Raw genomic sequence first — 22,872 nt, 5'->3', positions numbered from 1 at the left:
CCTACTGCAGACCCGTGATCAAGGCCCGTGACAGGTTCAACCAGTTCCAATAAAGTTCCACGTAAAATAAGTTCCTAGGTATTTCAGAAATCGATTAGTCAAAATAGTGAACATAATATGAAACTATATTTGTTTTATGCTATCTCTAATAACAGTCCAGGCATTTTATATATCACATATAATTAATAATGTACCGCCTACTGTAAAGTATAAAGATAATAGAAGTCCCCATGGAGTTCAGTGATTATATAGAGGAATGAGGAAACAGGCCAAGTTCTTCTGTACAGGTCAAGGAAATACTAGGTTTACGGTACATGGGGGCACGTTCATCCTTATAATTCACAAGAATTGCTAATGTATCACAATCTGAACCCAATGATTACAAGCAATGACATTTGCCTGGCTCAATCACACAGCCTGGAAGCTCAGCGTTATTGCCTTCATTTACAAATGGTAACAGGCAACAGAGAGACATCGGTATGTTAGTCCACAATTCAACTTGCACAATGCAAGGACAGTTTAATGACTAGGAACGGTATTATTGAATTCCCTCTATAGTATTAGCTGATAAACTGTTCCCATAAAACCTTAGTTAGGAATGTGTTTCAGGAAAACACAGCTGTGAATGATAATAGTGCTTGGAAGTCACAAAACTTGGTTTCTTTCTTTAGAAAAGTCAGTTAATATATGTCTGCTCTCAAACTCTGACCAGAACCCATACTCTGTAAAATGAATCAGTTGTTTCTTATTCATTTTTTTTTTTGATTTGGACATTTCCCTCGATTCTATTTTCTGGATATTTCCCTCACTAGGAGCAGCCATATTGATTTGCTTGGCCAAGGTAAAATTAAATATTGGCCAAATTAAATGGTGCTAAGTAACCAAAGAATAAAAGAACATGGCAGAATGCCATCTTAATAATGTGGCCCATTTGCCCAGAATTTTTCTAGCGTAATGTGCCTTCCCCTTTCTCAGACATTTCTGGGCTGCCCATGGCAACTTTATAAGTCTACATTCTTATAGATAAGAATTCCTATAAGAGCTTGTACAATATGCTCTAGTAGCTCCCAAGACCTCTGGTTGCCGCTTGTCTGGCGACCAGAGGAGAGTTGAACTAGGGAGAGATCAACTGGGTGTCATTGAGTTGCAATATATTGTTCATTAAGTGTCATTATTTTCAGAGTCTTTCTATAAATATGGAGCTGTGTCATAATCAATTAAGTGATATGAAATGCCTTCACTTACTCAATTAAGACGTTATTTATTATTTACAATGGTTTAATCATGGAATTTGAATACATTTGGGGGACATAATATAACATTTGTGTATTAGAATATTAATTTGTTTAGTTTTAGATTTATTTAGAAAGGTTAATATTATTTTAGGGTTTGCATGAATTTAGAGGTTGTACATAAATTTAACGGGTTTTTCACTGTTCAGTTACAATTATTTTGTCTAGGTGCTACACATTCAGTTATTTGGGCAGGTATGGAATGTCTGTTTATATTTACCAATAAAAGGATTTGAATGAAATGCCCAAGTGCATAGATTAAACTTGTTTTACTCAGTATGACAAATATGGTATGCTTAAAAGATAGTATTTTCCAAACAATTACATTGTTTTCTGTCATCATAATGAAGCCACAGAAAGACAAGTGAAATCTAGGGAGTATATTTACTATGTAGCAGTTTATTTGATACTCAGAAGGAAGAGCTGTCTTTTAGAAAGTTAGAGTAGCAGAGCTCATGTCACATTAAGTCCTAGGGGTATATTTACTATGTGCAGGTTCCTTTTTAGAAGGTTTAATAAATCTACTTTTGTGTTTGTGTGTCAGGCGCTGTCCCCGCTGATCCCCTGTCAGATGGGGACGGACGCCTGCCTTCCCTGGCTGGAGCGCTCTGTTGCCTAGCAACAGACGCACTGCGGCTTCCGCCCAAGCCTTCTGTCGGGCGTATGCGCCCTGCTCCGCCCTGTTGCTAGGCACTTCTACCGCAGTGTGCCGCCCTCTGGCTACTCCAATCACGTTCCAGCCTGCCCCTATTTAAATCTGGCTCTGGCGCCATTAGGGTGCCAGAGTAACAGGTTCTGTCTCTAGTATTTTAGTGGTGTTTTCCCTGTTGTGACCTGGCTTCCCTGACCATTCTCCAGTGTTCCGCTCTCCTGTTGTGACCCGGCATATCGACCATCCTTCTGTCTGCCTGACCCATATTGTTCCTGCGACCTTGGCTTGTTGACTACCCTTCTGGATTCTCCTTTGTACCTTGCATTCCCAATTGGCTTGACCCGGACTGTCTGACCCTTCTACACTACACCGGCAACTGGCTAATAGGACCGCGACCTGCGTGCCCTGTGCAGCGAAGTCCAACCCTCCTTGCGGGGGTCCCTGGTGAATACCAGGGGTACGTTAGACTCTGCACCTGCTAGTTCAGTAGTGCTAATACCGGTTAGTGTTCTCCTTCATTGCAGTCCTCAGCAAGGCCTACAGCCTGACATTGTGTTGGCTTTTTACACAGTAAATATTAAATATTGCTATTACTATTTTTATTATTATTAGATTTTATTTCTTAGGAAATGTCTCAATAGAGACAGCCAGCTCAGAGTATTTCAGAGTGGGCCTGGGTGTTTGGGTGTCAGTTTTACTAGAGAAGTGACAAATCCTATGTGGCTGTACGCATGTTACTCTCTTGGGAAAGATTTTTTGCTCTCCAAATTTTGAAGCTTTAAATAAAACAGGACATGCACCAGCAGAAGGAGGGCTTTGATGTTGGCCTTTACAAGGACAGGAACTCTGATTCTTAATGGGCATGACACACAAATATTTTTTTCAGTTCCTTCCAAACAGAATGCAATTCGAGAAAACCACCAGGTAGGAAAAAAAGGCAGGATAGAGATCCATATATACAGCAATGAAATATGTGACTTAGCTGTAACTAGGAAGAAACTTGTGGATATGTCCAAAAAGGCTATCCCATCAAACTTCGTATTGTCAATAACCTCTTTTAAGTGCCATCATTTATTTTTCCATTTAACCAGATCCTTCAACTGGTGGTATTTAATTTGTCATCTGGTTAGATTAGGAGAAACATATATTGCCAGCCATCCAATTAGAATGATCAAAATGTTTCAGTACCGAGGTCCTTTAAACTAACATACTTTTAAACTGGCAAGTGCTGTTACTGGCATCTGCAAAGGTGAGTGCTTATATCACTTGCGTAATCAGGGTAATGTGTGAAACGCAAAGAAAGGAAAGTCCTGTTGAGCAGTTTTAGACTATGAACACTCTACATATTATTAGTTTTAAACCCACCTTTTTAATACTGCCTTTACTTTCATCCAAAAAATTTGTCTATGTGTGGACCCAAACTAAATGCGGATATGCACCTTTAAGAAGTTTTATTAAATTGCAGGTTTAGTTCAGATGATTAGTAGTACCAAGGAAATTCTTTTAATGCAAAATAAATGAGTTATTTAGTTAAGCTGACTAAATCTTAAAATGGAAGAAATGCCAACCTTAAATGCTATTCAGCTGTGCAGCTTTAAATTTATATCCCTCTGGTATTTGCCATGCTTGAAAGGTTTTTTTAATGGCCTCTAATTAAGACGACCCCAAAAAAATTCCTTGCTTTTCATCTGGGATTGAAGGTTGAAAAGAAAGGTCAAGAGTGAAAATGAGTCTTTAGGGCAAACAGCTGTTCGTGTTTCAGAATACTGTCCTGTAAAATGTCCCCTCAACACAATATGGAGCAGTACCTTTAAAGGTTCACTTAGAGGAAATAAATACCAAAGAAAAAAGTTTCAATTATAAACACATCAACCAAATCCTCAGATTTCTACATAAAAAGGAATACATGTTTTTCTTTACCTTCCTAATACTGATATTCCATGTGACTTGTGCTCTACAGAATCATAGCAGTTCCACTTGCTGTTTGAGCTCATTTGATGCAGCGGATTATATCCAAATTGAAATTACCATCAGAGAGTTAGGTAGGTAAGAAAATATAGGACAACCTGAGCTTTCAGTATAGTAAATATTAAATTAAAAACAACTATTTTTATATTTGTTTCTGGGCCTGGATGCTCAGTTATATTTTGCAAAAAAATAGACATATAAATATAGAATTTTAAACCTGTAAATGATCAAGTAATTTTTAATATATTTATTTTAATAATATAAAAACAAAATGGCCTGATTCATTAAGGAAAGTAAGGCAAAACAAGGAGTAAGTTTTCTCCTGGACAAAAAAATAACATGTTATAATGCAAGGAGTGCAGATTAGTTTATTATTTTGTACATAAGTTAAAAACTGTCTTTTTTCATGTAGCAAACAAATACTTGATAGCTTTACATTCAAATTTAAAGTTAATATAGGACATGCCCTACCTGAAATATAAATCTGCCATCACATTTTAAAATTTAACTCCCCCCCTCCAATGCAACATGGTTTTGCAAAGTTACTCATTTTTTGCTTTACTTTCCTTAATAAATCAGGCCAAATATGTTTGTTTATTTACCTTAAAATTAAAATATAATGTTTTTGGCATAATGTTATTGCTATATTTCTTAAAAATAAAAAGTAAAAACAAAGTTTCATAGATAGATAGATAGATAGATAGATAGATAGATAGATAGATATATATGCATGCTGGCTATGGGTAAATATATTTAATATGTGCAAAATTCAGTTCATATCAGATCTGTTTTTTAATTGATTAATTGAGACTTGCTATATTAATTTTTGTAAACACATGGGATATTTTGCACAGTAAATTAATTCTGCCAGTTTAATGTCTCCGAATGTTCAAGAAGTGTTTTTCAATTTTGTGCCTTCTCCAGCAATTATCCAAGAATAAGTCCTGAAAGAGAATAGGAAATGAGTAGGAGCTTCACATAACTGGTGCTTTTTTCTTTCATGTTGTGGAATGAAAGGTCTGTCATATTTAAAATCATGCACATTTGCATACGCTGTAATTAGAAGTAGTTTATTAGACCAGCAAATATTAACATATTTCTAAAGTACAGAGTTTTCTTTTGATGTTGTATTGATACGATTTTACAAAAATAGATATTTATGTGATTCTGGTGAAAGCAGGTACAAACTTTTTTCTTTTTTTCTTTTCTATTATTTCATTATAATTATTATTATTTCTGGATTTATACATATTTAACATAAACTCATTGTATTTAATTGAATGTAGTTTATTTTTTTTACAGTTTTTACATTTAATTTAAATTAATGTTCATTTTTAATTTAACGTTTAACTTTCAAGAAACTCCAGTAAAAAATGAACCATGAAACTTACAAGACATTCAAATAAATAGGTTGAAAAATATATGTTAAAAAATGTAAATATATATTCAAAAAACTTCCCACACTGCAGCAGACCAGAGTACATAAAAAGTCTGAAATAAACAACAATTCTGAGTTACATAACACAAGTTACTATATATATATATATATATATATATATATATATATACACACACACACACACACACACACACACACACACACACACACACACACACACACAGTGGATCAAGTGGAAATGGCAGTATGAAAGTCTAGAAATGGTACTATGTAAAACATAAGTGAATGGAGTTTTACAATGGAGGCAGATTATGTTTGTCCTGGTTTATAATTGCAGGAAAACTTGACTGGTGTGATTGAACCAGCAGAAATGAGACAAGTTAACCAGGGACTAGTCTTGAGTAATACAGTCAGGAGAATGGTTGATATAGCTGACAGTGTATATTTCTCTGTGGCGCTAATTTTGGGACATACCGGTGAATGCTGTTAGCACATGAAGTGATAAGATGCCCTTGCTTTGCCTAATAGAAGTAGACAGAGGCACCAAAAGGAACTTTTTTATTATTATTGATTATTAGGGCTCGTATACATGAACATCAATATTATGTGTTCAAACCACAGTCTGGTAAATTCCCTTTAATACTGATAGTCCTCAATATATTGTAAGTGAATTTACCCATAAGCACACAATTTCCGACACACATATGTTTCGATTTGCTTCACTTCAATTTAACATTGCTGCCGCGCTCATGAGCATTATCACATAACATTGCTCTTGCAAAGAAACATTTCAGAGGTAACAAGTGAAACTACTTGGGGATGATTCCAGTCCAGTAGTATTACAGCTGCTGTGCACAAACAGAAATCTATAAAACCCTACAAACTCTTATTGCTTTGAATTTGTACCCGGCATAGGCTTTTGCTAATCATAACTCTAAAGAGATCAGAAGGACATTTGGAACACGCAGAGAATGATGTCACACAATTGTATTTGCCATTTATTATCTTATGGAATCTAGTTGCTACTTGTCACAGTATATTATTTTGGTCCAAATCAACGTAATCTTACATCTATCATGGAATCATGTATATTCTTATTGCAGTGAACTTATTGTTCTTGTGAATCTTTTGCAAAGGGTGAATTTATAAGTTATCCATTCTAGCTATTTAACCTCTCTTTTATAAACCTTATGTGTCAATCCCTTTAAAATACATCTTTTTGGATTAATGGATTTTCTCTCTCCCTGGAGGGAGTTATGGTGAGGGTTTCTGCATTTCAGTATTACTGACATGAGGTTGTTGTGAACACACTGACAGATTTTTTTCTCTGACATATATTCTTTTCTTGTTGTATGAATGCCTGAAGGGTTTGTGTAAGAGTTTCTTTGCAATGGGCAAGCACTGATTCCCTCTAAGATGCAGCAAAAAATTCTATTTTCTGCTTGTGTCATTTTAACAAATGCATCAGTTGATATCCTAATAAATTGCCTTTCTAGTTCTACACCTAGGCAGGAAATGTGGCTAATGACAAGTACAGAAACGTTTTTATTTTGTGCCTGTCAGTGTCAGTGCATTTAAACAAAGACATCAGTTCATATCATAATATAGGTTCATATCATAATACATTAGTATTTGTATACCTCTACAGCAGACTAATGAGTAATGAATAAGTACAGAAATAAATTGTGGTTTTTTTGGCCAGTCAGTGTATTTAAACAAATACAATGGTTGATATCACAATATTTATCCTGTGTATTTGACCACTTATATACCTAATGGCACAGAGTACAACCAAATGTATTTTCCCGGTTATATTCCAGGAACAATGAGTGTTCAGCATATATAGACATGTGATATTTGTTGATACTTGCTGATTGGCTCTTTTACCTACATGCGCTGTGGTTGGCTCAATTTTCCAGTGAGAGTTAATTATGCGCTAAATGTGTCTGAGTTTTCTGAATCGGCCATATTGATTCGCACATCCCTATACAGTGACTGAGAAAACAGAATGTCTTAGAGATGAAAAACATATGTATGAACAACAGCAGTAACAAATTATGTATGATTTTTGGACAGTATCAAGGTCACTTTCTAATAGTAAAACATTTGCATATGTCCCTATAGATTGTAAGCTTGTCAGCAAATCTCTCTTACCTCATCGTCTGTCTCTTATTACTGTATTTCCAATTGTAAAACAGTGCAGAATATACTTGGGATATATAATAAATGCTAATTAATAAATATGGGCCTGATTCATTAAGGATCTTAACTTGAGAAACTTCTTATTTCAGTCTCCTGGACAAAACCATGTTACAATGCAAGGGGTGCAAATTAGCATTCTGTTTTGCACATAAGTTAAATACTGTAGCACACAAATATCAACTTTAAATTTCAGTGTACAAATAAGCTATCAAGTATTTGTGTGCTAAACGAAAAAACTGTCAGTATTTAACTTATGTGCAAAACAGAATACTAATTTGCACCCCTTGCATTGTAACATGGTTTTGTCCAGGAGACTGAAATAACAAGTTTCTCAAGTTAAGATTCTTAATGAATCAGGCCCTATGTTTGGACCCACTATTTAATATGCATACTGTAATATCTGTCCATGTTGGTACTGCTGTGATGCTGCATTTCGCACCTCCTTATTTATTGAACAGAAACAAACATATCCAGTACCTCCTACCAACAGGCAACAGCATTTTCCAAATGCACATTCTACTCACTTAACCTACACAATTGTTTTTGGGCGTTACAATGTTTGTTTCTATAATAAACTTTTGCTAAACAGGCAGTGAGACAAAAAAAGATAAAGGTGATATTAGTATTTTATTTATATCATCATATTCTTTAATTTCACTTGTGAAAGATTGTCTGCACTGAGTATTTTTTTGGTATGTATTAATCATGTTGAATTTTGTTTTAAAAGCTCTCCTTTCTGCTGACAGGTATTAAAAATGATCGCTTTCGCTGCAATATCAGAGATCTAGTGCTATTAAGGTCATGCATAAAAACACCCATCAGACATGCTATTTTTATCTGCAATCTATACCATTTTGAGCTCTACATTGTACAGTAAATGTGAACAGTGACATTTGCACATAAGACACTGTGACAGTCTTTGCATACCGATGTGCCTTTTCTGTGCATCATAAATGAGTATATGTTGTAGAATGTCTTGGTATATGTAGAACAGTTCACTGACCTCAAGCCACTAAATTATGATGCTTAGTGGGAAATGCAAATTGCTCTTATGGGAACATTTCAGACTCAAGGTATGTTTTTTTAATTGCCATAGAAACATTTTTTTCTTTAGATGTCATGCTACATTTCCTTATCACAATGCTGCTTAGTTAAGAGTTGCAAATTATGAACATCCCACGTTGCTACAATCATAACAAAGTTCATCATTGCCAGGTCTCTGCTATCCAGCCAAACTCCTTGTCATAAATGTGTCTCTGTAAGTTTTATCAAAGCCTAGTTATTACAGATCAATTGCAAAGAAAAGGTTTGTCTACTCTTCCGGCAGTCCAGGAGGACCCCCCGAAATTCAGGACCCTCCTGAAAATTTCGGGAAAGTAGGCAAGTATGATGCACTAAATTGCAGTATTTGTCTAAATGAGAATCACCAAGCGTATGGTTCATGTGTTAATTAAGCAAATAAAATTCCAGCATGGTCAGGATTATCTATTAAAATACTGAGCTGCCCAGTTTGCTTATAGTTATGCATGGCTACAAGAGGAAACCGCAGTGACTGAAAAGGGGTATTGGTGAACCGTCTAAAGGAGCGGCAGTAACTCTGACAAGTCTACTGGCAAGTGTTTTAAGATGATATCAGCAAGGAACTCCAGGAGAAACCATCATTAGCAAAAAGCAACAGTGGACAGCAAGGCATACTTTAACACCCTGATTTCAGTCCATTAATTAAAAGTGTTAGTCAAAGCAGGTGAGTAACTGCAAGGCCAATTGACTACAAATTTAAACCTGTGGTATTACCAAGCAGCTGTATTAAAAAAGGTCAGATGAGAATTTAACAGAATATGATACCGTTATTGTGTTTGCAGTGCATATACCTCTCATGACACCTACTAATGCACATTTGCAAGTTCTGCACAGATGCAGTTTAGGAAGTTGATATGGTCAGATGAATCTTGTTTCACCATGTTTTCTAGAAATGGATGAGTGCAGGTATGACACCAATCTAAAAAAACACTACAGACCTTAGTGGTAGTGAACGGTGAAGAGTTTTTGTAATTCTGTAATGTTTAGGGCACATATTTTTGGCATGGTTTGGGTTCGTTTTGAAGGCAATGTCAATGCCAATCACTATTTAATGTTAAAGTTGTATAGCAAGCGCTCAATTGCCACTATGCCCTATAGAGGAATAGAGCGCAACCGTTTCTGTTTGAATCAATTGTAGTATTTAATGGTACTGAGTGGTCATGTTGACCCCATGTTGTAGCTTTTTATTTTACTTACTAGAGGGGTGTCTTCCAGGATGATAATGCCCACATCCACAGAGCATATGTGGTTATCAAATGGCTTGGTGAGCATGACACTTATATATACATGTGTCATGGTCTACCAGATCTGAACCGAAAACATAATTTATGGGATATTCTGGGATGACGTCTGGGACAGAGTTTTCTAACATCATCAACTAGGTAAGAGTTGAGTAACTTTCTTGTGGAAAAATGGTGCTGCATGTAGTGACTTCATACAGTTGTTTCCATGTCTTGTCAACTACCTGTATCTCTGTGTTTATGTCCATAGGTCAGAGGATGCAGCACATATATATATATATATATATATATATATATATATATAGATAGATGGACAGGTATATAGATAGATTAGACAGATAGATGTTTACATATATATATATACATATAGATGTAAAGATAGATATAAATATAGAGGTAGATAGATAGATAGATAGATAGATAGATAGATAGATAGATAGATAGATAGATATCTTGTGAAAAGCATGCCGAACAAACTGCTTCTCACACAGGTTCTGCTGAACCACTTTGCTGTTTATTTTCTTGTCAGGATGGACAATACAGCCTCTGCAGTGTCTTCAGCAATCATACCAAAACATATTCAAATATTTACAAAGTCCCATAGCCCTAACGCTGGCTATTACATTTAGATCCCTAACTGAACACTGGGCACTTGTTGGCACCAGTCTTGCACACACAGCTCAAACCCAGCTATTTAAGCTTCTTGTCAAAGAAATGCTCTAGCTGATTTCTTAAGTGATTAGGCCAGGTGCTCCACCTGTGTTCCTATGCTGTGTGTGTGTGTGTGTGTGTGTGTGTGTGTGTGTGTGTGTGTGTGTGTGTGTGTGTGTGTGTGTGTGTGTGTGAAGGTGTACCAAGTTAACCCTGTCTGCATCCTCAGCCTGTAGATTTCCAGGGAAGCCACCAGTCCTCTATTAGTATGTGGCAAACTGCCCCTATTGCCACTATATATATATATATATATATATATATATATATATAATATAATCAAATAACATACAACAACATGAAAAGCTAAAGTTGGCCCTGCCCAAATGAGCTTACAATCTGTCCAGGGGCAAGTCAGTTTGGGTAGGTGAGTTGTTCTATATCTGTTTACAGTGTAATATGATTGTATTATGATTCCAGGGGCGTAATAATAGGGGTTGCAGGGGGTACTACATGGCCTGGATTTGAGAGGGGCCTGGCAATGCTGGGTTACCAACCCTGAGGCTCCCAGGTGGGAAAAGCATCGCTAGACACCTTTCCAAATTATGATATAAGGCCTGGTCCAGCCCCTGTATAAGTCTGTTCAGCGGTCAGGTCATATTGCATAGCTATAGATTCCTATGGCTGTATATAGTTGTAATAGGATTGTAATATGATTAGGTCCAGCAGTCAGGTCATATTGGGGAGTACAGCAACCTATATTTTTTCTAGTTCACAATAAATTAGGGACTGTATTCAACTGATAGCAAGTTTGATCAATATGTGGAGATTATTGCACATTTCAATATGGCTTATAAAAATATCACATTTCATCAGATGTCCTCAGCATAGTAGAACTTTCTGGGAGAATGAAGTCTAGCTGCATACATTGTTTAGAGGAGTGATATGAAATTACAATCATGCAAAAATATTTTTTTTTCTGTGTTGCCATGACAACCATGATAATGATATTAGGCCATCATGTAACATCATAATTTTCCATGGTCTTGTTTCCTTGCTACTGTAAAAATGTTTATCACCACTAAGCACTCTGGGCCTCATTTAGAGTTAGGAGCAAGTCCAGCTAAAGAAGGCATGTAGCACACAAATATTGGGTAGCTTTAATTTTACACTGCAATTGATCTAAGATACACCCTGTCACAACGCTGTATCTCATCATCATTATAGTGGTTATAGTGGTCCTACATTTTACATTTGGGCTACAGAGCAATATGGTTTTACCACAGTGCATAGTTGCGCCTTCCAAATGGAATTACACCTAACTCAAAATGATGCCCAACATGTTCACTTAATCTGTGAGTCAGGTTAAAATACACTTCTATACACTATCTAGCAATATGGTAAACATATGTATACATTTATTGCATTTCCTTTAAATAAAGGAGCATAATGTACTGAAGATATTTTACAGTAGTGGTACATTAACAGAATTTAAGGGGAGAATTCAATTGCCGAACAACACAGCCCGCACACTATTAACGTTGCTACGGTAATTTTAACGCTGATTGAAAGCCGCATCATAAACAACAACAATAACATTAACAGTGAGCGATATCCTTAGAAGGATTAAGTACAAAGCATTTAGAGAGTAACCAGAGCACACTATAGTGTAATTTGTGAATCTTAGTGCTGGCACTGATTTTTCTTCAGCCATTACATAGTAAATCTTTTCTAGGTGGCAGATTCAATTCTCCATGTTGTTCTTTGGAATAATGTGCACTTTTTTTGTTACTACAGTAATAGTTGCGCATTATTACCATTAGTACGGTAATTTCATGTGGGTTTTCTCCACCACAAATTTTATCCAAAGGGGTGTATTTTATAAAACCTACTCACTGGAGCAAAAATAAATCATTCTACACTTGTTACTCTCACTAGTCCATCTATCCATCATCTCTAATTAAATCCCTTTAAGTTTATTGCAAAGACAGTCAGTTACTTTATAAAAAATGATGACTTGCATGAAGATTGGAAAACAAACAAAAGGTGACAAACACTGCAAACAGGTTTTCTAAATGTAAGTGAAACATAGGGAATTATGGACTGGTTAGGCCATAGTGGTTATTCAGATGACTTATTATCCTTATCCTTATTGACCCTTTTATCAAATTGTAACACAGAATTACTTTTATCTAGTCACACCTTTCATCATCATCAACATCATCATCATCATCATGTATTCATTTATACAGCGACACTAATTCCGTAGCCATATGCCCCATTGGAGCTTAGTCTAAATTCCCTAATACACACACACAGACCAAGAGAAACTAAGGGCAATTTTATAGTAGCCAATTAAACTACTAGTATGTTTTTGGCACCTTTGAGGACTCTGGGGGAAACAAAGTATATCTGAAATTGCAATTAGGTGCCAGTGACTATTTACAGTAATTTGATAAAGATCAATATGAGTTTGTAATATTATATTATATTATATTATGTATATTATATATATTATATATTATAGCTATCCTTAGTGAAATGATGGGGGTGAGCATTTATTCTCATATCATACTCATAGGGGGTCAGATGACGATGAAAATTAGCCACTAAGTAATACACCTAAATCTGCCAGGGTCAGAAACTGGCAAATGTGTGAAGACAACTTCACAACGCTTGATGTACAAGAAAAGAAGTAGTGCAAGAGTACTATCAGCGTGTGTATGTTCATTCTGTGTTCGTGTCAGTTTTCTACTGCAGTCCAAAAATATTCTAGTAGGTTAACAGATCCTAGTGTGTTTGTGTGATAGAGAATTTAGACTGTGGGACTGTGGGCTACACTGGGACAAGGACTGATGTGAATGATTAAAAACCTTCTCTGTACAGCGCTATATAATATATTGGCACTATTTAAATAAATGTTAATAATAATGCTATCGCCACTTTTGCCAGTGATTATGAAGCAAATACAGATAGTGTTGATTCATCCTCATCCACCAATTAATGGGTGGCAAATTTTTGTCATTTGTGCCCAATGTAAAGCACTCTACCTTTTCAGATTCTGGTGAGTCTGTAGTGATGATAGGACAATAGACAACCTATTTTCAGAAACTGCTTGTGAAGTTTTATCAAGAGGTGATGATGAAAAAGTCACGTAAACCGATGCAGTTGCCATTCTGCTATAACAAAAAAAGCATATATAATACTGTCAGGCCCACCAAGTGCTATCAAATGCCTGCAAGAAAACCCCCACAACACCCCTCTCAGGGGCGGGCTGGGGCGGTAGGGCAGGGGGGCATCGTGAATGCTCGTTTTTTTTTTATATTTCCCTGCGGCCGCAAAACACGAGATGCGGCCGCGTCAGCGCACAGGCGGGCGCATCACATAACAGGTGATGCGGCTGCATCATTGGACATGGCCGCATCGCCTGTCATGTGATGCGGCCGCCTGTGCGCCCCGGGCTGAGATTCGCCAGCCCGCCTCTGACCCCTCTCACTCCAAAAAATATATACTATGAAGGTGCAATTTTTTTCTGCTCGCATACATCGCATATATTCAATACATCTTGTAATGATTACACACAGAATAGACCTTGGCAATGTTTTGGTGTTAAACTGAGATTTTGTATTTAAACTGTTTAAACCAATTTGTTATACCAGTAATTTTCTTTGTACAATACATTTTACAATTTACATTTTTGCTTGATAAACTTTGATAACTGCCTCGATTTCCTCCCACAATCCAAAAACATACTAGTAGGTTAATTGGCTGCTATCACAATTGACCCTAGTCTGTTTGTGTGTGTGTTAGGAAATTTAGTCTGTAAGCTTTATTATGGCAGGGACTAAGGTGAGTGAGTCCTCTGTACAGCGCTGCGGAATTAGTGGCGCTAGATAAATAAATGATGATGATGATGATTTTATAGGCTACAACGGTGTGAAAAGGTTTTTGCCCCTGTATGCATTTTGGTCACACTTAATTGTTTCAGATCTTCAAACAAAATTTCATATAAAACAAAGATAACCTGAGTAATCACAAAATACAGTTTCTAAATGGTCATTTCATTTATTTGATGGAAAATAAATATCCAACACCTATATCACCCATGTGAAAAATTAATTAACCCTCTAAGCTTAAGGTTGTACGACCTTCAGCAGCAACATCTACAAGTAAATGCTTTGATAACTGGAATTCAGTCTTTTACAGCACTGTGGAGAAATTTTGGCCCACTCTTCTTTGCAGAATTAGTTTAATTCAGCAACATTGGAGTGTTTTTGATCATGAACTGTCCGTTTAAGGTCCTGCCACAACATCTCAATTGAATTCAAGTCAGGACTTTGACTAGGCCACTTCCAAACCTTAATTTTGTTTCTTTTGAGCCATTCAGAGGTGGACTTGCTCTTGTGCTTCGGTTCATTGTCTTACTGCATAACTCAGTTGTGTTTGAGCTACATAACACAGACTGATGACCTTGAGAATTTTCTGGTAGAGAGCAGAATTCATTAATCTGTCAATTATAGCAAGTTGCCCGGGTCCTGAAGCAGCAAACTTTAACTGTTGGTATGATGTTCTTATTGTGGATTGCTGTGCTATCTTGACGACAGATGACACAGGACCCACGTCTTCCAAAAAGTTCAATTTTTGACTCATCAGTCCACAGAACATTAGCCCAAAAGACTTGGAGGTCATCAATGTGTTTCTTGGCAAATGTGAGATGTGCCATTATTATCCTCTTGGTTAGCAGTGGTTTTTGCCTTGCAACTCTACCATGGATACCATTTTTGTCCATTGTCTTTCTTATGATGGAATCATGAACTCTGACATTACAGCGAGGCCTGTATTTTTTAGATGTTTGTCTGGGTTCTTATTTGACTTCCTGGATGAGTCGGTGCATTCCTGGAGGAATATTGGCAGGCCAGCTACTCCTGGGACGTTTCATAACTGTTCCAAGTTTTCTCCATTTAGAGATAATAGCGCTTACTGTGATTCGCTGAAGTCCCAGAGCCCTAGCCTTTGTAACCCTCTCCAGACTGATTTATTTCAATAAATATATTTCTAATCTCTTCTGGAATTTCTTTTGATCACGGCATACTCTACTGCTTGTTGAGACCTTTTAGCCAATTTCACATTTCTGGAAAGGTTCTATTTTAGTGATGTTTAGATTCAACAGGGCTGATTGCAGTGAAGCCTGATTGTGTCTAGTCTAATTGAACCCAATTATCAATTTAACTTGGTTCATTGGTTAAATGAGTAACTAAGGGGGCAATTACTATTTCACAGAGGGCCAGTTTATGTTGGATAACTTTTTTTCTTCAATACTGTATTTTGTGTTTACTCAAGTAGTCATTGTCTTATATTTCAACTTTGTTTGAAGTTCTGAAACAATTAAATGTAACAAATATGCAAAATAGAAGAAAACTGTAAGTGAAACTGATAACCCAATATTAGACATGATCATGGTTATTAGTTGTCTATTACTTGCAACCTTACAATGAAGAGCCAATCATTTCCCATTCCAAGTATGAAAATCAATACATATCTAAAAGGCCATTCACCATTGCAAGCCTAAAATCATTGGTATGGAAATTGTTTCAGAACGACATGCATTACATGGCAATAATCAAGTACATAGTACAAACACAAATGATTGGTCAAAGTCATCAGGGAGCTAAGCTTGGAACATCGGCCCTGATCCAACAAATGGAAAAGCATCTTAGTCTCCTTTGGGAGAAACACAAAACCTGACAAGACAGATGGTAGTTAAAAAAAAAATCTACATGCTAATTTTACATTGTTATACTTGGTGTTGAGGGTGGTGAGGATGATACATACCGTATATACTCGAGTATAAGTCGACCCGAATATAAGCCGAGGCACCTAATTTTACCACAAAAAACTGGGAAAACTTATTGACTCGAATATAAGCCTAGGGTGGGAAATGCAGGGAGAGGAAGGGAGAAGGAGAGAAAAAGGAGGGAGAGAGAAGAGGTGGGGGAGAGAAAACACAGACGATATTAAGAGGAATTGAAAACTAGCAGAGTCAATCTTCATAACAGTTACATTTATTAAAATCTGTTAAGTGTTTCGCTATGCTTTTTCAAGGCCTTTTTCAAGACTAAATAGATACTTATAGCATAACAGCTACAGATAATATACCTACCGGTATATTAGTATGTGCAGCTCCTTCAATTCCAAGACAGTCTGTCACAAATAGGAGGTAGTGGATTATTTAACCCCCGCATATTGTATTGCATGCATTAGAGGCAGTAGGTTTAGAAGCACAGCAGTTATTCATCTGGGAATCTCTATTCCTCCTCGTGCAGATAGATACCTTGGATTATCAGTTGAGATATTTAACTATTAAATTTACAAGAGGACAATTAACCCCCCTGGAGATAACCTTTTAAACAAATGAAATTAGCGGTGTTCAGCCTTTTACTTACCTCCGCAGTGAAACGTATGTGCGCCTCCACTGACAGGAAGTTCGGCATTTGGAACGCAAGTTTGCGTTCCAAATGCCGAACTTCCTGTCAGTGGAACGCACATGCGTTCCACTGTGGAAGTTTAAAGCTGAGGGACGGCAGAACAGACGTTCACTCGTGTATAAGCCGAGGAGGACTTTTTCAGCACAAAAAATGTGCTGAAAAACTCGGCTTATACACGAGTATATACGGTATGTTGGTCATACAGGACCTAACCTACACCCAATGACAATTGTGAAGTGCAGACTGTAAGTTCTCTGTCACATAATATTTGTAATAATTCCACAGTAAGATTCCAAACCAGTCAGCTATCACAGCCAACCATCACTGTGGATAGTATAAGACTGAGGGGAAAAGAACATCCTGGAGCACATGATAGCATTAAAAATTAGGATTTTCAAATGTATCGAATCTGCATCATTTCACAAATTGATGGTTTGTGTAGGACAGAGATGTCAAGTACATGGTGAACCTTATATTTTAAAACCTAGCTATACCCGCTTCAAAAACATTAAATGCCGCCTAAATTTTAACTTCTAAGTGTCCACTTTAGCTCTCACTCATTGAGTTGTTACGCCTGCTACTCCCACAAAAATTATAGATGGCGTATTAGAATTGGGTGGAATAAATCATAGCTAGGATCCTCAAATTATCAATAAATCAAAGAAAATCAAGAGTTCCAAGCAAAATTTTAAATATAATTTTGCTGTTATTTGTGAATTTGAGTCTATAAACACATCTTCTTACTCTTCATACAGTCCTGTTTCTATGTATGCCTATTCTTTAGTTGTAACATGTTTTTTGACTTTATCCAAAAATAAAAATGTACCTCTATTTTTCAAATAAGAAATATATTTTCTATTTAAAACATATTTATAAACCAATGAAAATGTAGGAGGAATTAAAATCAATAAAATGCCTCTAATAGTATCATAATGATCATGAGCTGCTATTTTTTTAAATAAATAACTATTCAGGTGTTAGTCAAGTAACCATTTAGTGATTTGATTTGTTGATTTACTGTTGCCCTTATAAGTGCAGCTGGTTGTCAAATAATGGCCATGTTCAATAATCTATTTAGCATCTTTGCCTGACACCATGGTAGGTAGGCTCAGGAATTGATTGACATGTAAGGAGCAAAGCACATAACATCAACTCAATAACATTAAATAAACCACATTAATCATTGTAAAGAGATCCTTGTGTCATATACCAGAATACTTGCCTCTGTTGAAGAAGTGATCCCTGCTACGGGAAATTTAAGATTGCTTTAAATAGTTTTCATACAAGTTTTCATACAAGCTGTGCTGATAGCTTAATTTTATTTAAGAGAAGGTAGTGCCATTTTAATCTAAAAGGGCAGGTTAACTCAAACCACAGGTTTTCATGTGCTTTGATGTGTGCTTTGTAAACTTATTAAAATCCAAACCGCACATTTAAATGCATGAATCAAAACCACTCTATCTACCCATTACATATGACAAGCAAACAGATCGATTAATGGATTATGGGGTCAATCTATATTGAGCATTTAATTTATGGTGTCATTAAATATTTATAGTGTAGTGGGCAATAGTTTTAAATTTCTTATGGGGGGCAACACCTGCAGTGCACTCTTTTGGCACTACAAGTGCGAGTATGCACTGGATCCCATGTGCATGCTGGTGTTGGTAGTTCTACAAGTGCTAACATGCAAAAATGGTCATGGCATATCAGTGCATGCTGGCACTTGTATTACCATGAGAGCTTGCACTATGTTTTTACAGTATTACCCTGATACCCATCATCAAGGAGTATCAGGAGGAACCCAGTGCTACTCAGCAGTAGGCTGGTACACTCTAGGTGTGGATTCCCGATAATTTATTTAGGCCCTTTCCCCAGAGGACTGGTTCAGATATGGATTATGCTTGACCCTTATAGAGGGTAAGGGATAAAAGAGGATGTTTAACACTCAGTTTTTCAATGTGCTTTTACCCTGTACAGATATACTGAGCAATTTACTGTTGAGAGGACATTGGCCTCTCCACTACTAGAATCATATAAAAAGTGTTTCCACAATAGCCTGTGAAGAGAGTGGGTTGGGTTGTGGTGAACTTACATGTGCATTTAGCACACAAACTATCAGAGAACCAGGCTTGTTGCAATTCTAGGCCTGGTTCTAGAAGCAGCAGAGGAATTACCTTATGCTTTATATTTATTGGTCAGCTACATAGCATGATTTTAGATATGGTTTTAAAAATCTTTCCAGAAAACCTTCCCATTTGTTATTGGGGGCTATATATCCTTGGGGAGCCACTGCCTACCTCTGGTTTAGAGAGTATGTAGAGATAGAAGAATTATAACAATAGTAATCCTTAATTAACAAACTATCATAAACCCTAAATCCTCAGCCACATGCCAGATAAGTTATAAAGGCACTTATGGGTTAATCCATGGACTGTAGTTAGTAATAAATATGAGATAAATGGTTATTATGGACAGTATAACCTGAGTTCTTTCAGGCTCTTAGCTAGGTTTATATGGATATGGCTTTTTGTATAGAGAAGGGAGATTGAGGAGAGAATAACTTATCACTACTCTGTTAGTACCATGGACAGCAAATTATATATCAAAGAGAAGCTTACTTGATTTACTACTTTATATTAATTGCAATCTGAGGTTTCAAGAATTATTGGAACGTAAAAGCTTACAAATATCTTTTTTGTTCACCATTTTATTCTGATATCTCAGGTCAATCCAAATAATTATCCAAAGACTAAAAAATTTGAAATTGTCTGGGGATAAATCATGAGCTGAACATTGATTTTACCAAATGAAAGTTGAGAATGAATGTTGCTTCTAAACTGTTCACACTGAAAGTGATAATGATCTAAGTGAATATCAAGGACGTGATTTTGCTTATGTCGTGGTCATTGACGTAGACTCTCTGTGCTTCTAATAGAGTAATGGGAAACAGGTAGCCAGAGGGGCATGTTCGCCCTGTGAGCCATCACTTGTGGGCTCCAACTTCTTCCTGCTTTGTGCTCGGACAGTTATTTTCTCTGCTTAAAACTTAATCTGTGGCCCCAGCTCTTATTCACCAAGGGCTGAGGAAGCAGATGAAGTTGGGCTGGTCACAAAGCAGGAAACAAGACTGGACTTGATAGTGATTCCCCTTACTTCATTAAAGCAAAGTAAGGATTTCTTTTTTAGGCAGACCTGGTTGTACAGCAATGTGCTGCAAAGTTGTTTATTTTCAGTGCAAAAATACACATGTGAACAGACGTTCTCTGTCATGGGGCACAGTAAAACAATGCACACAAGATGTTGAAGGATGGAAATCTCTGCAGAATTGTATTGTCCCTATTCTAGCCTTATACCTAACGTTCAGAGGCTGGTGGAAAATTTTGGTCACATAAAAGTTATTTGAATACAGTTATAAGTACACTCTGGCTATCTGGTACTTTCCATATGCAGACAAATAGAACACACTGCAGGATACGCACAATGCATATGTGCAAAGGAAAGTCCAGTCAGAATGCATAGGAAAAATATTGAATACATTAACACTGAGTAATACTATAATCGTTAATAAAAAATACATTAAAAAAAAATCAGTTTTTTACATGAAATATCAGGATGTTATTAATGCATACTGTACATAAAATTCCTTTTTATGTTTGCTCTTATTTGCATGTTTTAGCTTGCATACGCCTCTGTCATCACTTTCACTCTGTACTTACAACTGCCCTATAGCTGATGCAATTGATCACATACCTAAGCGATGCCCAGAGTTTGAATCGGATGAATGTGCATGTGCTCGACCTTGACACACCCTTCCTGTACATTGACTACATACATATGCCCTTCTCTCGCTTGTTCCACTCACTCAAATTGTAGGCTTTCGGAGGTGTCATTTGCGTTCGGACTTGAATTGAGTTCACTGGCGCAAAGTCTGTTTCTAAACATGCACAGACCAAACTCATGCAAAACATGGTACACAATGGAACTTACATTCCTTGGTGAATCAGGTCTGGTGCGTCTAATACTAAATAATTTCTGGGTGCATAAGTCAATAAATCACAGCCAAAAACAAATGGTAACACCTAGGGAGAAGCAGAGTGAACAAATGCAAGTGCTCATGCTGGCAAATAGGTTCTCTAGATTTGGGACATTGGTTTATTTAACATTTGTGAATCATGTCCACACTGTCACAATTGCTCAAGCCAGTCAAAGTTGGCTTGAGCAATTGTGAGATTACTTGTGCTCAATTTGACGTATCGATTTATGATGAGACATAGAAAACTGCTCTTTAAATGTTGTTATTGTTATCTTTTTACTTAATGTTTTGTAGTATAAAAATACAGTGAAAATATTGGTAGAATAAAGGTGATTTTCATGGGATAATTCTTACCAAGCAAATGTAGATTAATTATCCTTGTTCTTATCTTCTAGACAGTATGACGAGTAAACTAGCGGACACGAAGGAGCAGATGATACCATGAAGAGAAGGTCACAGGCCCTCTGTTGCCATCTATTTAGTAAGTACAGATTAACTCATTGACAGTGTGTTTATATACATTAATCTTTTTATAGATCCAGTCCAGCAGAAGTGTTTCACAGCTGTAAATTAGCCTGCATGACTTAAAAACAGCTATTTAAGGTTGTCTAAAGAAATGATTTTAATGTAGGTGTACAGAGGCCAAAGTGTATACTCATTGTGTTAGTGCAGACACAATTGGACATTGAAGTACCCAGAGAAACCATTAATGGCCCTAAAGCTTCATTTGATTAACAAATCTAAACATGACCGACTAAATTATTTATGTTTAGCTTATATTTCAAAACTATTCACTAAATAACTCTTCTCGTTATATTACCATTAGTCACTGCTTCTGTCTTGATAAGGAGACATGTCAGTGGGCCTTCTGTTTAATGCTGATAAAAAACAGAGACCATCTGCATATTGTTTCAATTTCATACTAGTTCTACACATTTTATTTTAATGGGATATTTATGTGAAATACCTCTATCTATCGATATATATATATATATATATATATATATATATATATATATATATATATACACAGGGTGATTTAAAAGTCGCAGTACACCCTTTTATTTCAAAAACTCTACAGGAAATTGGGAAACCTGAATACTCCCGTAAGGTATGGGTGATGTGGTCTATCTTTTACGGTATGTACCAAACATGGGCGCCATCTTGAAATCAGCCAATCGGCCTAATTCCTGTAGAGTTTGTGAAATAAAAGGGTGTACTGCAACTTTTGAATCACCCTGTATATATCTGTGTGTGTGTGTGTATATATATATATATATATATATATATATATATATATATATATAGTCCTGCCCATACTCTCAGTGTCTGTCTTCTTTCCTGAGTTGCTTTCAGGGTCTTGCTGCACTTAAGAAGAAAGCTGTGACATCATTACACGCATAGCAGTAATATCCTGGTTGACTTCACAATCTTTATTGGGTTCCATTGTTTTAAAATTAAACTTTTCATACACATTAGATTACTTAAAAGAAAAGAATGATGGTGAAACTCTTTAGTAAACACCGCACTATGTATAATCAAGTGTTAAAATATTACCACTGATAGATGAGGGTTTTTTCTGTATTTTTTATATTATTAGTTAAAAATGGCAATTGACCATATAATTATCCTGTTTCTACAGTTGTTCGGGGTAATTCTTATGGACATCGTGCATTCCTGTTTGCCGCACATTATAGAATATACAGGTTGCCCATGCATGTTGCTAATATATCATAAGTGCACCATGTTAGCATATATGACAGAGGAAAACATAGTAAAAGTTATTTTGTATTCTACCCAAAGTAATTTCCTAAATCACTATATATTTTACTGTGTATTGCTACAATAGTATAACATATTTTAGATACA

General features: G+C 36.3%; 1 protein-coding gene across 1 annotated transcript in view; it reads left to right on the top strand.

Moving 5' to 3' along the window:
• TMEM108 (transmembrane protein 108) overlaps positions 1–22,872 on the top strand; it is a 202,971-nt gene that overhangs the window by 86,910 nt on the left and 93,189 nt on the right. Inside the window, exon 3 of the mRNA XM_075212451.1 lies at positions 21,399–21,484. Coding sequence (XP_075068552.1) covers positions 21,445–21,484 — 40 coding nt within the window. The 5' untranslated portion in view covers positions 21,399–21,444. The remainder of the gene's footprint in view (positions 1–21,398; positions 21,485–22,872) is intronic.

The sequence above is a fragment of the Mixophyes fleayi genome, chromosome 5, assembly GCF_038048845.1.
Source record: "Mixophyes fleayi isolate aMixFle1 chromosome 5, aMixFle1.hap1, whole genome shotgun sequence".
NCBI lineage: Eukaryota > Metazoa > Chordata > Amphibia > Anura > Limnodynastidae > Mixophyes > Mixophyes fleayi.
This window is presented reverse-complemented; position numbering and strand designations above follow the sequence as displayed.